This window comes from Puccinia triticina, chromosome 15A, assembly GCF_026914185.1.
Source record: "Puccinia triticina chromosome 15A, complete sequence".
Classification (NCBI taxonomy): domain Eukaryota; kingdom Fungi; phylum Basidiomycota; class Pucciniomycetes; order Pucciniales; family Pucciniaceae; genus Puccinia; species Puccinia triticina.
In genome coordinates, this window is record NC_070572.1 from 1,910,895 (window position 1) to 1,930,674 (window position 19,780).

The 19,780-nt window shown below is 49.8% G+C and overlaps 4 protein-coding genes across 4 annotated transcripts; 2 read left to right on the forward strand and 2 right to left on the reverse strand.

The window, feature by feature from the left end:
- Positions 1 to 1,320: 1,320 nt before the first annotated feature.
- On the reverse strand, positions 1,321 to 4,139 carry PtA15_15A187 (uncharacterized protein; the record flags this gene model as incomplete). Its single annotated transcript, XM_053163367.1, has 3 exons — positions 1,321 to 2,936; positions 3,022 to 3,693; positions 3,755 to 4,139. 3 exons carry the CDS (start codon positions 4,137 to 4,139, stop codon positions 1,321 to 1,323), a joined length of 2,673 nt encoding a protein of 890 aa, XP_053027350.1.
- Positions 4,140 to 9,153: 5,014 nt separating this feature from the next.
- Positions 9,154 to 9,424, forward strand: PtA15_15A188 (uncharacterized protein; the record flags this gene model as incomplete). Its single annotated transcript, XM_053163368.1, has 2 exons — positions 9,154 to 9,239; positions 9,322 to 9,424. 2 exons carry the CDS (start codon positions 9,154 to 9,156, stop codon positions 9,422 to 9,424), a joined length of 189 nt encoding a protein of 62 aa, XP_053027351.1.
- Positions 9,425 to 15,215: 5,791 nt separating this feature from the next.
- Positions 15,216 to 15,915, forward strand: PtA15_15A189 (uncharacterized protein; the record flags this gene model as incomplete). Its single annotated transcript, XM_053163369.1, has 3 exons — positions 15,216 to 15,248; positions 15,376 to 15,585; positions 15,721 to 15,915. The coding sequence occupies 3 exons, from the start codon at positions 15,216 to 15,218 to the stop codon at positions 15,913 to 15,915; spliced, it is 438 nt and encodes a 145-aa protein (XP_053027352.1).
- Positions 15,916 to 18,685: 2,770 nt separating this feature from the next.
- Positions 18,686 to 19,153, reverse strand: PtA15_15A190 (uncharacterized protein; the record flags this gene model as incomplete). Its single annotated transcript, XM_053163371.1, has 2 exons — positions 18,686 to 19,053; positions 19,129 to 19,153. 2 exons carry the CDS (start codon positions 19,151 to 19,153, stop codon positions 18,686 to 18,688), a joined length of 393 nt encoding a protein of 130 aa, XP_053027353.1.
- Positions 19,154 to 19,780: the final 627 nt, after the last annotated feature.

A 19,780-nucleotide genomic window follows, 5' to 3' on the forward strand; every position in this document is an offset into this window, starting at 1 on the left:
TGTTGGGTCGCGGCTTTCACGCTACTTGTTGTGTCTTGGATATTCAAGTCTGACATCGTGAGGGGATTAGGTTGGGGATAGTTTAACGTTGGTGATTATGTGGATAGGTTTTTTTTTTTTTTTTGGAGACTAATTGGAATAATGAGGGTTCTGGGCAGGAAGATTGTTAAGGTTGTTGATACTGATGAAAGTTTGTCGGAGATAGTATGGGTGTTGATGATTCGGGCTTATAGTTTCCAAGGTTTTTGAGAAATTTTAGGCTCGGAGGATGGAGCAGTCTGGAAGGTGAGGAGGATGGGATTCGGCGGGAAGCGGAGTAGAGTGGGTTCTACGTAGAGAGCGCTGGGGGAAAGGAGCTAGGTCCAGGAGAGGGCCCTAGACCTTGAGACAAGAGGATCTCATCCAGGGGCATCGGCTTCCATTCTCCCCTTACCGCCCTGTACGGCCCTTAGCTCCAGCCGAGGCGCGTGGCGAGGCATTACGCCTCATCTGACATGCTAGATGGCTCATGTCGTACAGGGCGCGGCTGGGCGGTCCCCATGGACTCCACCCACCTCCCGCTGCGCTCCCGGTAACAAACATGAATCATGATAGCCTACTCGTGGTTTTGCCCCTGGGTATGATGACAGATGTGCCTTGGCAATCCCATGGTGTGACTACATTGGGACTCCACCCACAACCGCCCATCCACCGCTCCGCATAAATGTTTGCTGTGCATGTTCTCGGCAGTGTTGATTTCCCCCCACACAACACTTGATGAAAAGGGGCCGCGGGAACAAGCCCTCCACGGTCCAACAATGCATAGAAAAAACGGAGGCTTGTCGCCTGAACGCTTAGACCGCCGCATGCAGCAAAAGATGCGCATTGGGATACAAAGGCCCGAGGGCTCTAGGATTTTTAACTTGATGTTACAGGGGTGGATTGGAGTGATTTCCCAAAGCTGCCAGGCAGGTCGGTGAAAGCTCGCGGCGGGGGAGGAAGGCCGGGCGAGCGGGAGACGAAAGATAGCGCACGGGGGGGGGGGGGGGGGGTCGGAGGGCGAGAGGAACGGAGGGCGAGAGGAACGGAGGGCGAGAGGAACGGAGGACCTGCTGGAGACGCATCCGGGCACGGGATGTGGTGCAGGAAGCGGTGGAGCACACGATGCACGGCGTGCCTCACGCGCACATCCTTCTCTGAGCCCACTGCGATCGACCTCACACGACAACCACCACAGCAACACAGGTGTCCACATGCAATACATAACAATACATCCCCTCGACGCACACCGACGGGGGGCAATACAGATCTTCGAACGAAAGCAAGAAAGCGCGGAAAGGGTTATTGGAGGCCGAGGAGCGAGCGGGAACAGAGCCGCAGAAAGCCGTCGTCGAAGAGCGGATGGTCGTCCTGGAGGGTCTGGATGGTCCTCGCGAGCGCGCGAGCGGCGGGGCTGGCGGGGAGGCCGGGGAGGCCCGGGGAGGGGGGACGCAGGAGGGCGTGGGTGTGCCGGGCGAAGAAGCGGGCCAGGTGGGCGTCCGTGTCCAGCGCAAGCACGGCGTCCGAAAGCGCAGGCGCAGGGGGCGGGGCAACGGGAGAGTCCGGCGCGGCCGTCGGCGCGGCCAACGCGCCGATGACCCGCTGGATCCGCGCGATGTCTTCGTCCGGGCCTGGACGGGCATCGGGTGGGCCGGGCGGCAGCGGCGGATCGGCCATGACCGCCTTGACCGGGGACTTCAGAGGTGTGGACGACGCCGACGAGGTGGGAGCAGGCCGGGCGGGCGGATGTCCAGACGGGGAAGTTGTGCGGCTCGGCGCGGCGGTGTCCCGCGGCCCAGGTCGCGCGGGGTCCGGCGGGGGGAAACCGGTCAAGGATGGCTCGGGGGGTGGCGGACCACAGCCTCGGGTATCGACACTGTCCCGGTCGGTTGCCAGGGCCGGCGGCCGGTCACGACTCGCCCTCTCCCGCTCCCCGTGCAAGTCCGAGACAGTAAGCCGATGGTCTGGGCTCCCGACACCGGGCGGATCCGTGTCGCCAACGAGAGCCGCAGAAGTGTCCTCGCCGGCCCCCGCCGGAAGGGCCGGACAGCCCTCCAAGACGAGTCTGCAGAGCGCCTCGCGCTGCCTGGCGAGTCTGATCCTCTTCCTCAAGCCTTTCACCACGGCTGCTTCTTCCTCAGGGGCCGTGTCGCCGTCGTCCTCTGCGCGAGAAGCGGGGGCGGGCGACGAGGAAGGAGGGCAGGCCGGCTGCGAGTCCGGGATCTCTTGGACGGACAGACTGCTAATGCTGCTGCTGCTTTCGTGGTCTTCGTTTTGGTCCTCGTCCTGGTCCCGGGCGGCGACGGGGGGATTGTCGTCGTCGGAGACCACGATCTCGTCCTCGTCATCTTCGCCCTCGACAGCCAGCTTGGCCTTGCCCTTGTCGCCCGAAAGGTCGGGGTCGCGGGGCCGGGCATTGTTGAGGAAGCGTTGGAGCACAGGAGGCAGCGGGCGCGAGGCGGGCCGGCCTGCTTGCGAGGTGGTGTCTTTCTTGGGCGGAGGAGAGGACGCGGAAGGGAGAAGGAACTGGACGAGCCCGGTTTGGCGCAGCACGGGCGGATGGAGCTTGGGGACGATGTCCTGGGGCCGGGGCTCCCAAGCCGGACGGACCCTCACCGCCATCGCGTCGGCGCTCTTCCTCTTCTTCTTCACGTGCGCCTGTTGGCTGGTGCCAGGCGTGGCCGACGACGACGACGATGCGGGGGCTGGCGACTTGCGCTTCGGGAATGAGGCGCGGGGAGAGCGGAGGGGGACGGCCGAGAGCGACTGCCGCGGAAGCCGCCGCGCTGAGATCGGCGTCGGCGGCGCTAGCGAGCGGCTTGCTGCTGGGGCCGCCGATGGACTGGGGGGCATTTCTTGGGACTCCTCGGCTAACACGACCTTCTGCTTGCTTCCGCCTGTCTCCGTCGATCCATCTGCTGGATGCGTTCGTGGCCGACCAGGTAGGGATTTCAGTTTTCTCTGAGAGAGTCAAATAAAACACAATCAAACGGGTGCTCGCACCTGGGGATGTCGGCTGTGTCTCGTCGGCTTCGAAGAACAGGGCACAGGAGGTGGAGTAGTCTTGGGTCTGTGGGAGGAGCGACTCTGGAAATACTGCGATCTGGGTTTCGAGCGAGCTAGGACACAAGACCAGGCCTGCGCCGTCCCGTGAGTCCGGGTCCGGCTGGTGCTCTGCGTCGTCCTCGGCGAAGAACAGTGCACATGAGGACAGACGGGGGTCAGGCTGGCTAGGGACGAGGATAGATTCGTGGAGGATGGCTGGGCCGGGATGGGGCGCGGCGAGGAGGGGCCGGGTGTCGATGGACTCCGGGCAGAGAACGTGTTGAGTCTCGCGGCCTGGGCTGGAGTCGAAGAAGAGCGCACACGAGGACGAGTGCGCCGGCGTGAGCGTCTCGGGCAGCCACGACTCCGGCCGTTCCTGGTCGTTGGTCACCGCGTCTTGCAGACGGGCGTGGCCGGCAAGGATAGCCTGGTGGCTGGCTTGTGCGGCCGCCGGCTCTGCTGAACGATCCACAAGGCGGGTGTCCAGCGACTCCGGACACAGGACCACTGTCTTCTTCGCGTGCTTCCTGCGCGGGCTTTCTGGCCCGGAGTCGGGCCGGAGAGGCTCGTCGTCCTCGGGCTCCGACAAGTCCTGCATCGGGTATCGTTCGTCGAATGATTTGGAGTCTTCTGGACCAGCGAGCGTCAGTGGATAAGAGACGAGCAGTGTGTGTTGAACGATCGAGCTTACCTTGAGGGGGCGGGGCTGGCGAGGAGACGAGGGTCTGGGCGGGGAGGGATTCCTGTGGGTTCTTAGCCTGGGCCTGATCTTCTTCTTCGATCCACCCCCCATGGGCCCGGTTGAGCTGGTGGATCTTCTCCGGGGGGTGCAGTCGCTGGTAGGTGAGTGGCGAGCATTGGGTGTCGAGCTGGATGCCGAGTGGAGGGTGTTCTTCGGCTGGCTTGAATGCAAGGGTCTGCTGAGTGTATGTGGTGCTCTTCCGTTTCCCCCGGGCAGCAGTTCTGCTTGTGAGCGTTGCTTTCCTGGTGAGCTCGCTCGGCAGTCTGAGCTGTTTCTCTCGTGTCGATGGTGTTCCTGGCGAGTGCTGGTGGTAGAATGGCTTTGGGTGGTTCATGGCGAGTGTTTCCGTGGACTGCCGAGGGCCAGCCCAGCCCTTTTAAAGCGGGTAGGAGAATTTTCCAAAGTACCTTTTGCAAGGCTTAAACTTTGGAATGCCGATACTTTGTAAAAATACATGGCAACTGGGGAATTATTGAGATTTACAAGGCTTCTCCTACAAGGTATGCCTTGGAAACCAAAGCCTTGTAAATAATGCCGGGGAATATTCCCCCTCAGGACAAAAATTGTACAGTTTCACAGGGGTGTATTTACAATCTTTGCAACACATCAGAGTAATAAAACATGTCTCCGTGTTTTAATTGAAAATTACAATGGATCCTTAAAACACGGCTCACCTTTGTATTCGAAGAACATAGCCAAAATGCATGTTCAACTTGTGGGCAAGAATTTTCCCCTGCTTCCAAGTCACTTTTGCACGCCTCAGAGTCTCCCTCTTGTTGCATATCTCCGGCCCACCCTAACACCCAGCTCAAGACTTCCTCCCAAAATGTCCACTGCAGAATCCCAAATAGACAGTGACTACAATCTTAACAATGTCAAAACCCAAGAATCAGATAGCTCCGAAGCTTTGGACGACGTTGAAGCCCAACAATCAGATAGCTCTGAAGCTTCGGAGGCGGCACCAGTCCGCACTCGGAAGTCTTGCGGCAAACCCAAGCCCGTGGAAGTTTTCAAGAAAAATAATGAAGAGGAAACTGATGAAGATGCCGCAGCGAAGCCACAGAAGAAATTTTTCCTGCCAACGGGGAACAAGGTCACTTTCATTGACCACGGTTGCACATTAGACTCAGAAGGCTATCCCCTCCTCCCAAATGGAAACACTGTATTTGTCAAGCCCGCCGGAGTCAACATCACCAACTGGGGTGAAGTAGGGTTTACCAAGACCGTTGGGACTGAGTACCATTCAAATGGGCTCTGGAAGCAGAGAAGACTCAACTGCCTCGGTGTTCTCTGTTGTGACCTCCCTGAGTGTCAGTGGGCGGGTTCGCCTCCAACTGGAAAAGTATCCATGGACAAATATTTCAAAAAGTCAGTACCTTTTTGGTTCATACTTTGTCTGCTTTGTCTGTTTTTTTTTTGCTGATTTTTCTCTGTCTGTCATTTGAATCAGGCACCCTAATTGCCGAGGTCGAGCCGGGAAGTGCCCGGGAAATGTGAGACACGTTACTTGCAAGAACACCATTGCGCGGTTTGATCAAAACACCGAAACCAAGTGGGCAATATTTCGCCACTTTGGCACCCACAAGCATCCATGGCCCGAGGCGAAAAAGCCTGACAAGCTTGCAAAGAAAAAATTGAAGGCTGAGATTGCAAAAAACCCAAAGGAAGGGGCTTTCTCGCTGAAAGTAAGTTTTTCTTTTGACTTCAGATTGTCCGTTCAATTCTGATACCTTTTTTGACTTCAGATTGGAAAGCCCGATGCGCCAAAGGACCCATACAACAGTGTACTGAAAATTCATTCTTCCTTGGCAAATGCAGATCGGCTTCGCTATCATCGAAGGCTTATTCTTGCCGAGCTAGGAATTGTACCCGGGAAAAAAGGAGGCATGCTTGATGATGAATTCCTGTTGGAAATGTTCAAATGGAACAAGTTTGTCTTTATTTCTTTCATATTTTCGAAGCCCAGCTGATTTTTTTGTTTGCTTTTTTACAGAGCTGGACTGCGAGTCATATCAGCTTGTTTTATGGATGATTCGGAGCATTTCACATTCCAAACGCAATGGATGGCTGATAGGATTGTAGCACGCGACATCAATCACAATGTTTACAGTCAGGGCCTTGTTTCCGACGTGACTTATCGGTTCTTTCTCAATGGGTACCTGCTCTCGACCTCTATGTACTGCGAAGAAATAGCTCGATGGGTTCCTGTCCAGCTCACTTGGATTCGTGGCCTCTCAGAAAACTACTACAAATTGCACTTCGCCACATTGTTCCGCCAGTTCCTGAAGCCAGAAATCAGCAAAGAAGAGCGTGATACGCTTGTGTGCAACATTGTTGACTTCTCAGCCGCCCAGAGAGAGGGCTTTGTTGCGGCGTATTGGGAAGTCTTTGGGATCTGCGACAAAAAGATTGTTTTAGGGAAGCTCCAAGGATGTCATGAGCATTACCGCGCTCAAGTGACTCGGGTCAAAAAGAATAGACATATTGTTATGGCAGACAAAGAGGTATGGACATGCAGCTCTTGATCTGATGAGATCACCTTTTAATGATGCTTGTTTTGTTTGGTCAACCTTGGCACCGTCGCAGAACACCTTCCAGAAGATGTGCCTTTCGTTGATCAAGGAACCGGAGGAGGGCGATAAAAGTCATGAAGACAAGATGGATGAATTACGTCGGCGGTTTCCCAAAGCAAGGAAATGGTTTGATTGGTGGACCATGGCCGATGTGGAGGCCATGCTCTTTCCAACCCGTCGGGCTCGAGTTGAGGATGGTCCCAAAGGCAAAGGGCGGCCGACTTTAACAACAAATGCGCAGGAAAGCCTCCACAGACTTTACTACATGTTTAGGTTTGTGTTTAACTGCGCCAAAACAATAGATAATTTTTGTTGATTTTATGCCTCTTAATTTTCAGTGAAGGGAAAAATTCACTCCGATTAGGCCTTGTTCGGCTGTACTCGTTTGTCAAAGTCTTGGAAGAAGACTTCAATGCTGTCATGCGCGGGGTCTCGATTGAGTATGGAGCGGCTCGCAAGGAGCAGATTGATATCTCTCAGTCTTTGGGCTGGGAGAAAAAAAGGAAGAGAGCCCCAAATCCTGCTGCTCCAAGTAATAACAAGAAGACCCGCCAGGAATACGAAAATGATGGGCGCCCGCCGGACACCACGGATACCTTGCTCCCTGAACTTGCTGACAAGAAGAAAACTGGAAGGCCTCCAGGAGCACGTAATGTGGATCGTGGCGCGCTGACCACCTATCCATCGTACCGTGCCTCCAAGAATGAGAAAAAGGCGAACCGCTGTTGGATGGCGGCGGCACTTGAGACTATGTACGCTCTGTACAATCCCCTTTGGCTTCGTGGATCTAGTGGCCAAGGGACATCTTTATTCACAACGCTGGTGACACATTTCACCACTCGCACCACCTACCAGTTGAAGCAAGACGGCTCGGTCCGCGGAATGCTCGCAATTGCACAACAGAATATCTTCCAGCATGCTCACAACTTGCATCCTGCAAGCTTCAAGGCAGGCAAGTTTTGCTCAGCAGACTTTTTCATTGAGATTTCCCTTGATCCAAAGACAAACCCCAATCGATCGCGCCAAGGCTTGTTTGATGTTGAAGAAAGGCAAACTCTTACCTGTCCGGCTCACCCAGAGGCACCGCGGCAAGATGTCTGCTCTAGATTCGTAATAAATATCCAAAAAGAGATGTTTGAGGCCAACGCTATTTTGTACTCCGACACTGCGGAGCTCTTGAGGAAATGGATGTCCAATGGTTTGATTGGAATCTCAGGCCTCCACTGTCGGGACTGTGCAGCAAAAGCAAAGGAGCCCAAGAAATGCAAGCAAAACGGAGCTTCCGGAATCTTCTCGGCTTCAAAGAAAGAAGACTCCATCACTGACGGCATGCTCCGCGAGTGGTCGACCATTTCTTTCCCTAAGAATCAAGCTCCGCTCCACCTCTATTTCATGCTAGATGTTGCGTCAATTTTGGATTCGGCCGAACAAGCAATGTTTATGTCCACAACCAATTGGCCTTTTGCATTTACTGTAAAAGGCGAAACGTACACACTTTTTGCTCGAGGATATTGGAATGGTGTGCATTACTGGTCCAAGGTATTGATGAACGTCTCCGGGGTGGCAGGGATTTGGTATCACAACGACATGGAAAATGATGGACTCGCCCGGATGGTCAGCTCGGACTTCAGCTCTATTGGCGGGGCCCATCCCAACACCAGCTGGCTTATGTATTCCCGAAGCTGGACAGCCTCAGAGAAGGCATATGTCGATGAGAAGGTTGTGCAAATCAAGAAAGACTTCCCAACTGCACGTCCTCATCAAATTTCGTTTTCAAATCTTGGTGACTTGCTTGACTCAGGAAGGAAGTTCTTGGAATCCACAGGTGAAAACATGAATGATGGTAAGCATTAATTTGGTTCTTCATGGATTATTTGAGTTGATTACCAATGATTTGGTGTTTAAAGTCGCAAAAACCGACCATTCTGATGTTTCGCCGACTTCGCCGTCTGGATTGGCGCCAAAGAGGCCTGCGGATGATTCCCCCTTCGCAAATTTGAATCCGGCGAGCTCAGCGGAGGACTCTGCCATAACAGCTGCAGCAAATAGCTCCTCGGCAACTGAAGAAAAACAGGCGGCCCCGAAGATTCAAAAGCTAAAGATTAAGCTGAAACCGCCTAAACCGCCGGCGAAATTGGAAAAATTGGCTTTGCCAATGTCAGAGCCGCAAGACGCCTCAGGCAGAACTCCTTTGCCAGCTTCTGTGCCTACTCGCAGGCCTGGACGTCGTAGCCAAAGAGTCGCCAAGGCGGGAAATAACCTTGCCTGATAATCTGCATTTCTCGTGTTATGCCTTGTAAAATTCCATTCTCATTGTTTTTTGGATGAATTTTACAAAGCTATTTTTACATGTGTATGCCCTGTAAAAGCTGAAGCCTTGCAAATTTGAAGTGTTTGATTCTGAGGGGTATTTTTACAAAGGTTTCTTTTTGCACGGCATATACAGCGTAAAAATTGCCGTGTGAAACTAAACTATTCACACGGCAGACATGGTTTTGCATGGTATTCTTTGCAAGGCTTGCGTTTACAAGGCTAGGACTGTAAAACATACCCTGTAAAATTCGAGGCGGTGGGTTCTTTGTTTAATTTTCCAAAGGAAGTCTTTTGCAAGGCTCAAGCCTTGTAAAATATACTTTTGAAAATTCTACACCCCCCTTTTAAAGGCCCACCCATATCCCCCGCCAGCCAGAAACTCAAGAAAGGACTTTCCTCATCCAACAGCTCAGCCGATTGCTCTTCCTGAGACAAAGCAAAAAATCAGCCACACCAAGCCCGATGGGTCTGATGGCCGGACCTGAAACCGTCGACAAATCAGGATTCATCCAGAGACCTTCTATCCCATTCCCAATCAACCGGCCCTCGTTGCTCTAATAAGTTGCCATCGGCAGCCAGATAGCAGAGTATGCAGCTCGAAAGTACCTCACGACCGACATATTTATGCAGTGGGCTTCATGTTTGTCGTCCGTGCTACCCCCTTGAGCTCTTCGAAGCTGACCGACGCTCAGCGCATCTCATCACCAACGCTTTGCAAAAGGAGTCCATGTAAATACTCCAGCGACCTCGGTACCCTCTAGAGTCATTTGCCTTAATTTGATCACCTATGCTACGTGTATGTACGCTTGGATACAGGAGACCAGTGCCTCCAGACGCTGCTGCCAGTGGTCGGCTGTGGTGTGGACGGAGAGATAAAGGAACTTGCATGTTATAAAGCCGTTCAGCCGCTTCTTTTGTCCCACTCAACCCATCTCACTGTTTACCAAGAAGCTGTAACTGTTCCACTTAGACATAATCAGAACCAGTCTCATCACGCTGTTGTGCACTTATCCTACACTCCCAGTCACGCAAACTCCTAGCTTGAACATAAAGAACGAATGATCTTTGGTTTTCCAACCACGGGCGTTAGTATACAACCGCGAGACTAACGACCTGAGAGCTAAGTGCGAACCTTTGGTTTTCCAACCACGGGCGTTAGTATACAACCGCGAGACTAACGACCTGAGAGCTAAGTGCGAACCTGAGTCGACACGAAGGAAATGGGACAGAGATGAGTGAGACTCTGACACAATGAAACCAAACAAATCGGATCTTTCATTTCTAACCTTTGGTTTTCCAACCACGGGCGTTAGTATACAACCGCGAGACTAACGACCTGAGAGCTAAGTGCGAACCTGAGAAAAACAAGATGAGAAATGAGAACAGGAGAAAGTGTATGAAGATGTGATGAACAGACCTGAGTCAACACAAAGGAAATGGGACAGAGATGAGTGAGACTCTGACACAATGAAACCAAACAAATCGGATGAAGAAAAAGGAAACACAAAGTTCACGTGTGTAACTATATACATCCGATAATCTAAGATAGGTTTCACTAGTGTGGTTGTCTCATTGTTCCGCATTGACTGTTGTGCCGCAGCGGGGTGAAAATGAACTGCTGGACTGTGAGTTCAACACCCCCCCCTCATTTTCAACCCGTCAGGTTGATCCCTTCAATGCATCTGTCGTGTTTGATTCTGCACAAAGATTTGGTAAGAAAATCCGCTAGGTTTGAATGAGTTGAAATGTAGTGAGTTGAGATATCGCCTTCAGCAATCCGTTGACGAATCCAGTGAAAATGAACTCGAAAGTGTTTAGATCGGTCGGCAAAGACCGTGTTCTTGGCAAGAGCAATGGCAGCTTGATTGTCGCACATGATAGGAATGGGACCGTTGTGGGGAAGCTGCAGGGACTCAAGAAGCAGACGAAACCAGACTGCTTCACGCCCTCCCTCGTAAAGTGCCGCATATTCAGCCTCAGTGGTTGATGATGACACCGACGGATTTTTCTTGGCCTTCCACGATACAATGCTATCACCCATGAGCACAAGATAGCTGAAATATGAGTAGGAATCAATTTCATCATTTGCATAATCTGCATCGGTGAAGATCTTGATAGGCGAAATACTAGATCCAAGCGTGATACCACGAGATGTGGTACCAGCGAGATAACGAAGGAGATGAGTACACGCCGCCCAGTGCTGCGTGCCTGGATGTTCAAGGAATTGAGAGAGTTGAGACATTGCAAATGAGATGTCAGGACGAGTGGATACCGCAAGATAATTCAGAAGTCCAACCGCCCGGCGATAGTTGATTCCTAATTTTTGAAAATCTTCCTGTTCCTGCAAAGTAGCGGGAAGTAGGCGAGTATTTGGCACAAACAGAGTTTTGACAGTTCTTGAATCTTGCATGCCAAATGTTGACAGTATCTTCTTGGCGTAAGTGTTTTGCGAAAGACGAATTGAGGAATTCACTACTTCTATCTTCATCCCGAGGAGATGTTTAAGTGGACCTAGATCTTCCATGAGATATCTGGAATTTATGAGTTTCTTGAACCTGGCAACATCTTTGCTGACGATGACCATGTCGTCCACGTAGACATGAACCCAGCATCGCCACCTGGGATCATCCGAGACGAAGAGACACGGATCCGCTGGAGATGGAGAAAAATTGATTGACTTGAAGAAACCCGACAACTCGTGATGCCAGACCCTCGGTGCCTGTTTCAACCCGTAGATGGATTTCACCAGCAACAAACATTTACCTTTAGGAAGAAACAAACCGGCTGGAGCACGCAGGTATATTGTTTCGTCCAATTTCCCATTCAGAAAGGCGTTCTTGACGTCCATTTGATGAATATCGAAACCTTTGGAAAACCCCATTGAAAGCAACGCTTGAAGAGTAGTTGGCCTGCCTGTTGGCGCGAAAGTTTCGGCGTAGTTCAAGCCCTCAATTTGGAAGTTACCAGCGGCACAAAGCCTAGCTTTGAACTTTGATAACTGACCGTCTGCATCGTATTTCTTCCTGAAAATCCAGACTGTGTTCAGAAGCTCCACTCCTGCTGGTATGTCTACCACCTTCCATACACCCAGCCGATCCATAGCAGACAGTTCTGCCTCGATGGCTTCGACCCAGCTCGCCGAGTTCGGATCTTTCATAGCCTGAGTGTATGTTTTTGGAGCCTCAGACGTCTGATCAAAGAACTGCGCTCCAGCCAAGAAACACTGAACATGAAAGTCGAAATCCTCATCTGCAACTGCAATGTGAGCTCGTCGCTTAGAGCATAAGATGTTACTTTCATCGATATCAGCCGAAATGTCTTTTGGAGCCTTCTGATTCACCGGCTGCAATACTATGTCGAAACCGGGGCGAGAGGAACTCGAAGGACCGGAAAATGGAGGAGGCGGAGGCGGAGGGTGAGGCGGAGGCGGAGGGTGAGGCGGAGGAGTCGAAGGAGGAGGAAGGGGATTTGACGGATCACTCTGATTGGCTTGCTGTTCCGGAACCCTCAGTTGTCGTTCAATTTCGAGAATGGAGCCGTCCGATGTTCCATCATCGACAGGTCCAACTTCAGGAGTAGTAGATTCGTCCTCAGATTGAAAATCTTCAGATAGAAGAGATGATGGAGAAATTAGGCCAGCGGGATCGAACGAGGAGATTCCTGGATAAAGAGTCTTGTCAAATTTGACGTCATGACTCAACTCCACACGTTCATCCTCTCTCAGGATGCGCCAGTTATGCAACCCTAGCTGATAGCCAATCATTATTCCCTTCACGGATGTGTCGGAGAATTTTGAAGCCCTCTTCACCTTTGGCAAGTTGACATATGCTCGACACCCGAACGGACGAAGGCGAGAGTAATCAAAGTCTCTTTTGAACCATAGTTCATACGCCGATACCCATTTTTTCTTACGGGTAGGAGTGACGTTCTCAAGGAAGACCGCCGTCTCGACCGCAAAACCCCACAGCGAGTGCGGGAGATTGGCTTGTTTGAGCAATGCACGAGCTTTCTCAGTGGTAGTCCGATTTCCTCTCTCAGCGACAGGATTTTGCTGAGGAGTGTACGGAGCAGTGATGTTCGATGAGATGCCCTTGGACTTGAGAAATTCTTTGAAGTCATTGGAATTGAACTCGCCACCACCGTCGGTGGTAATGTTTTTGATTGGACGAGCATGCAGAGTGGTGACATTGAGATAGAATTGCTTAAAGAAATCGAGAGCCTCGGATTTCTTCTTTAAGAGATAAACAAATTTATAAGAAGAAAGTTGATCGGTTATTTTAAAATAGTATTCAAAACCGTCAGATGTGGGAGGATTGATACGACCACTAAGATCAAAGTGAATGTACTCGAGACAATGAGTAGATATAGGAAGATTGCCAAAGTAAGGCAGTCGATGAGACTTCGAAAGAGAACAAGCCTCGCAATTTAATTGCACGTCGGATAGATTAAACATCTTCTTCAAGGAGTTGTTGCTTGGATGCCCGGCTCGCCTGTGAAGAAGTTCAATATGAGATTGACTGCTAGACGAGAGCTTGAGCAATGGAATGGACTTGCCTTTGACAATTTCGATCTTGATGAGAAAGACATCTTGATCGTTGAGTTTTGCGTTGAAAATCTTTTGTCCTTCAAATGATAGATTTGCGGTAGTTGGACCAGTGCGGACTAAATCCATACCTCGACGAAACAGGCGACCTTGACTGATGAGAGTGCCGACCAGTTGGGGAACATGCAAGAACTCAAGCTTGATGGACTCGCCGGTTTCAGTCTTGACGTAAACGTTCCCCTTTCCCGGACAAGTTATGGTCTTCCCATCAGCCAGCTCGATCTTGCATTTTGCATTGGTCGAATAAGTCAAAAAAGCTTCTCGATCCGAGATCATGTGATGAGATGCACCGCTGTCTAAGTATGCCAAGTTCGGACCTAGCTTCACAGACTGAGCCTTGCGAACACAATGCCACGCGGAGCCCGAAGAATCTTCATCGGCTTGAGCAGTCTTCGCTTTTGCTTTTGCTTTCCATTTAGCTCAACGTTTCTCGAATGCTTCCTTCTGCTTAGGATACAGTTTAAAACATCGGGACTCGGGGTGATCAGATTCGGGATTGTGTTGATTGTCGGAGCATGTGGCGCCAGACTTGGATGGTTTGGAAATCGTTTTCATGGCGGATTCTTCAGTTTTGATATGAGTGGAAGGATCATCTCTGCTTCGCTTGTCGAGGAGAGTAAAAGGCGAATCAACTGTAAGAGGCCGACCTTGGATAAGAACTTCGCGCGTGTGCACTAGATTCTTGGGAATCTTGTCGATAATCTGTTCGCAAAAAAGATTTTCATGTAGCTGAAAGTCCTTCGGAATGCCAATGTTGAGGCCGACAGCAGTGAGATTACTGATATGGGAGGTGACATCGGATATGAACGATTCAATGTCGGTTCCTTTGAATTTAAACGCCAAGAAGTCGTTGTAGACTCGCGATTGATTTGCGATCTCTTTTGACTCATAGTGAGACTCGAGTTTCAGCCACATTGCCCGGGGATTGTTTTCAGTCTCGGCAGTCTTGAATTTTAAGTAGTTCGTTAGACCCATGTACTGCTGAAGAACACCGGAAGTCTTTTGCTTTCTGGTCTCAAAGGCCTCAGCTAGAGTCGCATCGGTAGGAGGGATTTTGATTGTCGTGACAAACGAGATAAGGTTCTGTTGCTTCAGGTAGGCTTCAACAAGGTTCTTCCACATCACCCAATTGACATTGGTAAGGGTGGGAAGATTCGGAGAAGATCGATCGTTCATGACGAATTAGGAATGAGTTGATTGGCAGTTAAAGCACCTCTGGGCTCATAACCTAAAGAACGAATGATCTTTGGTTTTCCAACCACGGGCGTTAGTATACAACCGCGAGACTAACGACCTGAGAGCTAAGTGCGAACCTTTGGTTTTCCAACCACGGGCGTTAGTATACAACCGCGAGACTAACGACCTGAGAGCTAAGTGCGAACCTGAGTCGACACGAAGGAAATGGGACAGAGATGAGTGAGACTCTGACACAATGAAACCAAACAAATCGGATCTTTCATTTCTAACCTTTGGTTTTCCAACCACGGGCGTTAGTATACAACCGCGAGACTAACGACCTGAGAGCTAAGTGCGAACCTGAGAAAAACAAGATGAGAAATGAGAACAGGAGAAAGTGTATGAAGATGTGATGAACAGACCTGAGTCAACACAAAGGAAATGGGACAGAGATGAGTGAGACTCTGACACAATGAAACCAAACAAATCGGATGAAGAAAAAGGAAACACAAAGTTCACGTGTGTAACTATATACATCCGATAATCTAAGATAGGTTTCACTAGTGTGGTTGTCTCATTGTTCCGCATCGACTGTTGTGCCGCAGCGGGGTGAAAATGAACTGCTGGACTGTGAGTTCAACAGAACATTTTATAGCCCCCCCCCCGCTTAATACAAAAAACAAAATACACCAGGATGCTTGCTCACGGATTTCTCTTGACGGTTTCGTGCTTGTTAGTTGCCAGGATGGTAGCCTCAGCCGATCCCACAATTGTAAATGTAAGCACAAATCCATTTGATTGGAGGCCTGGTTGAATGTTTCACGGTGATGGTTGTGTCAGGACTGATGAAGTGACTCTGATTGGGAATGCAACCCTTGGCCTGTGTGCGAACACACTCCGAGTAGCAACTCTGCCGGAAAGGCCAAACGGTAGGACTCCTCTTTACCAATGGAGGCGTCACCGGGGTCCAGTTGGACGGCAATACACCGGTCGGCACGCCCAAAGGCAACTGTCGCTGCACAGCTAACAACGCCGTCTCCTGTAATCCGGCAGCCCTGCTTGACACCTTCTGCACCGATCCGAACAAAGCATGCCCACCCCCCCAATACGTCAATGTAAGCCCAAACTCATTCCAATATTGGAAGCCTTGATTGTACTGTTTCCCTGAGAGAGACACTAGATGGAGTATCAGGACTGATGTTATGCCTTTGAAAAACCCATTTCCCTTGGTTTGAAAACCCTCCGAGTAGCGACTCTGTCTGAAAGGCAAACTCATAGGGGTCCTTGACAGTTATGGAAGCGTCACCTCGGTCCAGCCGGATGGCAAACCGGTTGGGCCGGCCAGCGGCGACTGTAGTTGCGGCACTTCCAACAAGGTCTCCTGCTATCCAAGATCAGCCCATTCTGGCGCCATCTGCATCGACTTGACCAAAACATGCGCTTAATTCTTCTGTTCTCCTTCTGCTGTTGTATACTTGCACACTTCTGTTCATCTTTGACATCTTTTTTTTTCCATGTGTCTTTGTCTCTTAAAACTTCCCTCAACCACTGGGAGATTTCAATGTACATATAAACTAGTCCAAGATGTTTGCTTCTCTCTTCCGTCAATCCCCTTCACCTTGAATCCTGCACAGTTAAAAGAACTCCTGCAATGTTTAGAGTGCTTGTGTGTGTGTGTAATGTGAGTAAGAGGAATAGACAAGAATGAAGATCTATGTAATTGTGAACTCTTGACAAAACCAGTAGTAGTAGCAACTTTGAAAATAAGAAAAATTTAGATCAATGAATTTTTGACATAAATGAAAAACTTAAATGGTTTTTGATTACCTGATAACAAGCACTGCAAAAAAACTGTGTCCACTGTGAGCAGTTGACATAGGAAGCTTGTGGTGTTACACCAGCCTTACTCAAGGTTTGACTCAACCCAAGCTTCAATGCGCAGTCACTGTGCACAAGGGATGAAACCGGGTCGGGTTTGGGTTGGACAACAGTGCCCAAACCCAACCAGGAATTCAGCGTGAGTCAGATTGGAAAATATGCTGCCTGAACCCAACCCAACATCTTTTGGGTTGGGTTGGCTTCAACAGGTCTTGGGTCAACCCAACCTATTATGTAGGTGCCAAAAACCTCCAATTTTACTGTTGGAGGCGTCACAGTCAGGTCGCAGGCCAACCCAATGTGAAAATAGGCTGCCCAAACCCCACCTGAAAATATAGCGGGTCTGTGGCGGGTCAGGTCAAAAGCCAGTTTTTGAGGCAAAAGCCAACCCAACATGGGTTGGGTACCTGGCGGGTTGACCCAACCCACTTTCAACCCTACTGTGCACCTTACAGAGTGACTGTGGTGCAATTTTCAATGCCTTCTGCAAGCCTTACATTGTCAGAGCAGTACTTTGTGGTGCAATCAGTTGGATTTTTTATGCACCCTTGGCAAAGCCCTGATTGTTGTTTGTAGCAATTAGTTTCAGGCAAGGGTCCCAAAAGGTTGATTGCAGCTGGAGAAGGATGCTCTTTTTTTGGCCTTGCCAATATTCTCCATAATGGATTCTGGATATTTTTAACCAGTGGTGTTGATATATGGATCTTCCAAATCCGCCTTCTGTTTGTGTGCCAGGTGGAGGAACCTCTGGCAAGCTTTTGTCTGCATGTAAGGTTGTTCTTGCATCCACAAACTGTTTAAGCATTGGACACATGTTTTGCAGAAATGGAAGTTGACAGCTCTGTTTATGAAGCTTAGGGCAAGAAACCCGTCAAAATAAGGGTTTTGGGCCCTAGCACTATAACTGTGCTGATGTAAACACTGGTAATTTAAATTACCAAGCTTGTTACGTGACTAATATGGCCACTACAAGGGTTTTAACACTCTGTAACAGAGGAGGAATTGATTATGTAATTAATAATATGTAATTATTAATTACAGGAAATTAATTTGGCGTAAAAGTAGGTGGTAAGCGCTTAAACTGATTGGCTGCTTGACAGAGGCGGTGGTCTTACGGCAACTACTTATAAGGATAAAGCTTTAAATATGCTAATAAGGGATTTTTGATGATTTAAAGGGTTTAATCCAGTGGATTTTACGTGCTGGGGATGGTTCATAAGGAAAAGTGGCTACAAATGTAGCAGAGGAGAATATTCACGGCAAACTTACAGTTTATGGGCGGTGAATGGTCTGGGGGATCTTTTCCTGAGGGCCAAATAGGCCTCTATTTATAGAGGGGACTTCAGTGGGCGTAAACACTGAGTTCTTTTCTCCCTATGGGAGTATCCAGGGGTGTAGCCGTGAAAAGGGCTTGGCTGTGGGTAATTTAATTGTATTGTAATAGACTAATTTCCCTGACTCTGTCACATGACATGTTTATAACCAATTGTCATGTGAAAGAGCTTCAGTAGAAGTCTACATAATACTTTCACGGGGTATTTTTACACGAGTAATATTACTCATTAATGTACAACAGTTTAATTTTATGTACATTGTTTGTTTTACTAAATTTATGTATGTAATACTATTTTTGAGCGCTTTCTGGGGCCAATTCTTATTTATACAATTAGTACATGAAGGAGTAGGAATAAGGGGGTACTTTAAGTGGGTGGCCCCCCTTAATTTATAATGGGGAATCTGATTCTGCAATAATAATTTAATAATTATTATTATTTACTAAGTTATTGCAGTCTTTTGGATACTTGATGTATCTCTAAGGCTGACAGAAGTTGAGCAGGAATGTTGGCACAAAAGCAATGTTGTAATCACTGTGCTGTACTAAAAAAAGCAGTCATTTAGAGAGGCACAGTGTTCAAACCGCTACATCCAAGAGGCATGTAACAAAAACCGTTGGAAAACCGCTGGGATACTTGCTATGCACAGCAATTGACTGCTACCCAGGGCAATTAGCAACAGCACAGCAGAAGAAAAAGTCTGTTACGCTATCTGCTAAATCAGCGGATAGTGGAAGTGTATTGTGTGTTAAATCTCTCTTGACATCATTCAAACCAATTTGTTTCTTCTCTTTCAAACTGCTGCACTACCACTGAAACACAGGGCTTCAGAGCTACATGCAGGCTTTTTAGCACACAACAAATCATCATTCATTTCCAGGGAAAACAGAAAGTGGTGACAATGTTGCCAATAGGAGGATTGGCAGGCTGGGTGACTTGGTTCTTGGGCCAGAAAAGTCGGTCCATGGGCTGGGCGACTCCCTTGTTGGGCTGGCTGACTTGGTCATTGGGCCGGGCGACTGGGTTCTTTGGCCAGGTGACTGGTTTTTTTGGCCAGGTGACTGGTTTTTTTGGCTGGGCAACTGGGTTCTTTGGCCAGGTGAGTTGGTCCTTGGGCTGGGCAACTTGGCTGTTGGGCTGGGTGACTGGATCCTTCAGCCAGGCGGCTTGGTTCTTGACCTGTGGGAGCCAAAGAGTTTGGTTGTGTTTGCTGGTTGGGTGCCCGAGTTTGCAATGGTTGTCCAGCTTCATCATCTGAATTCTTGAAATTGACTTTGATTTCTTTGGCCAAGCCAATGAGGGCAGCGCGTTGGGCCGGGTTCCAAGTAGTGTGCTGAGCAAGCTCGTTACATTTCATCCAGGCATCAAGAACTGGTTTATATTTGTAGTGAGCAATGGTCATAAAAGAATTCTTGATGACAAGTTAGTTGAGGAAATTAAACTTACGTTCTTGGTCATTATCTCCTGACATGGCCTGATAAGGAGAAAAGGAGATAAGTGATGGTCTGAATTTCTGTTGGCTGAATGAGAAAGAAATTGGATTTAATGAAAAGGCCACTTACGTGTGTATGAATATTTTTTACTTTAGTTTATTTGTGGTGGTGGCGGATGGGAGTATTTGGTTTCTCTCTGCATTGGCAATTGGGAGAAAGCATGGGTGATCAGAGCCTTCTTCAAACACATCTTGGTTGGATCTGTGGTCTTATATCAGGGCCTATTGGGTGCCCCTAATTGGCCTAGGGCAATAGAATTAGCCACTCTCAAGGACAGGGGAGTCTAGTCTCTCTTGAGTGCGTTGAGGGCATGGCCAGGACCTCTTTGTGTGCGCCGGGGCTGCAGTGTGGCCCCAGTGTCTCATTGGGGGCTTACTGGGGAACTGGGGGTTTAACAGGCCCTGTGGGTCTCACTGGGGGCTGGGGCCCAAACAGGCCCCCCTTGTCTTGGGCTCAGGGGCTTGCTTACCTGAGGTCTGGCGGGTACGCAGGCAGCGGGGGCCTTGGGGGCTTCGGGTGGCACTTAGGGGCAAAGGGGCTTGCACTGGGCGGGTAAGGGGGCACCTCGGGTCTGGAGGTTGGGGAACGGGGTGACGGGCCCTTTG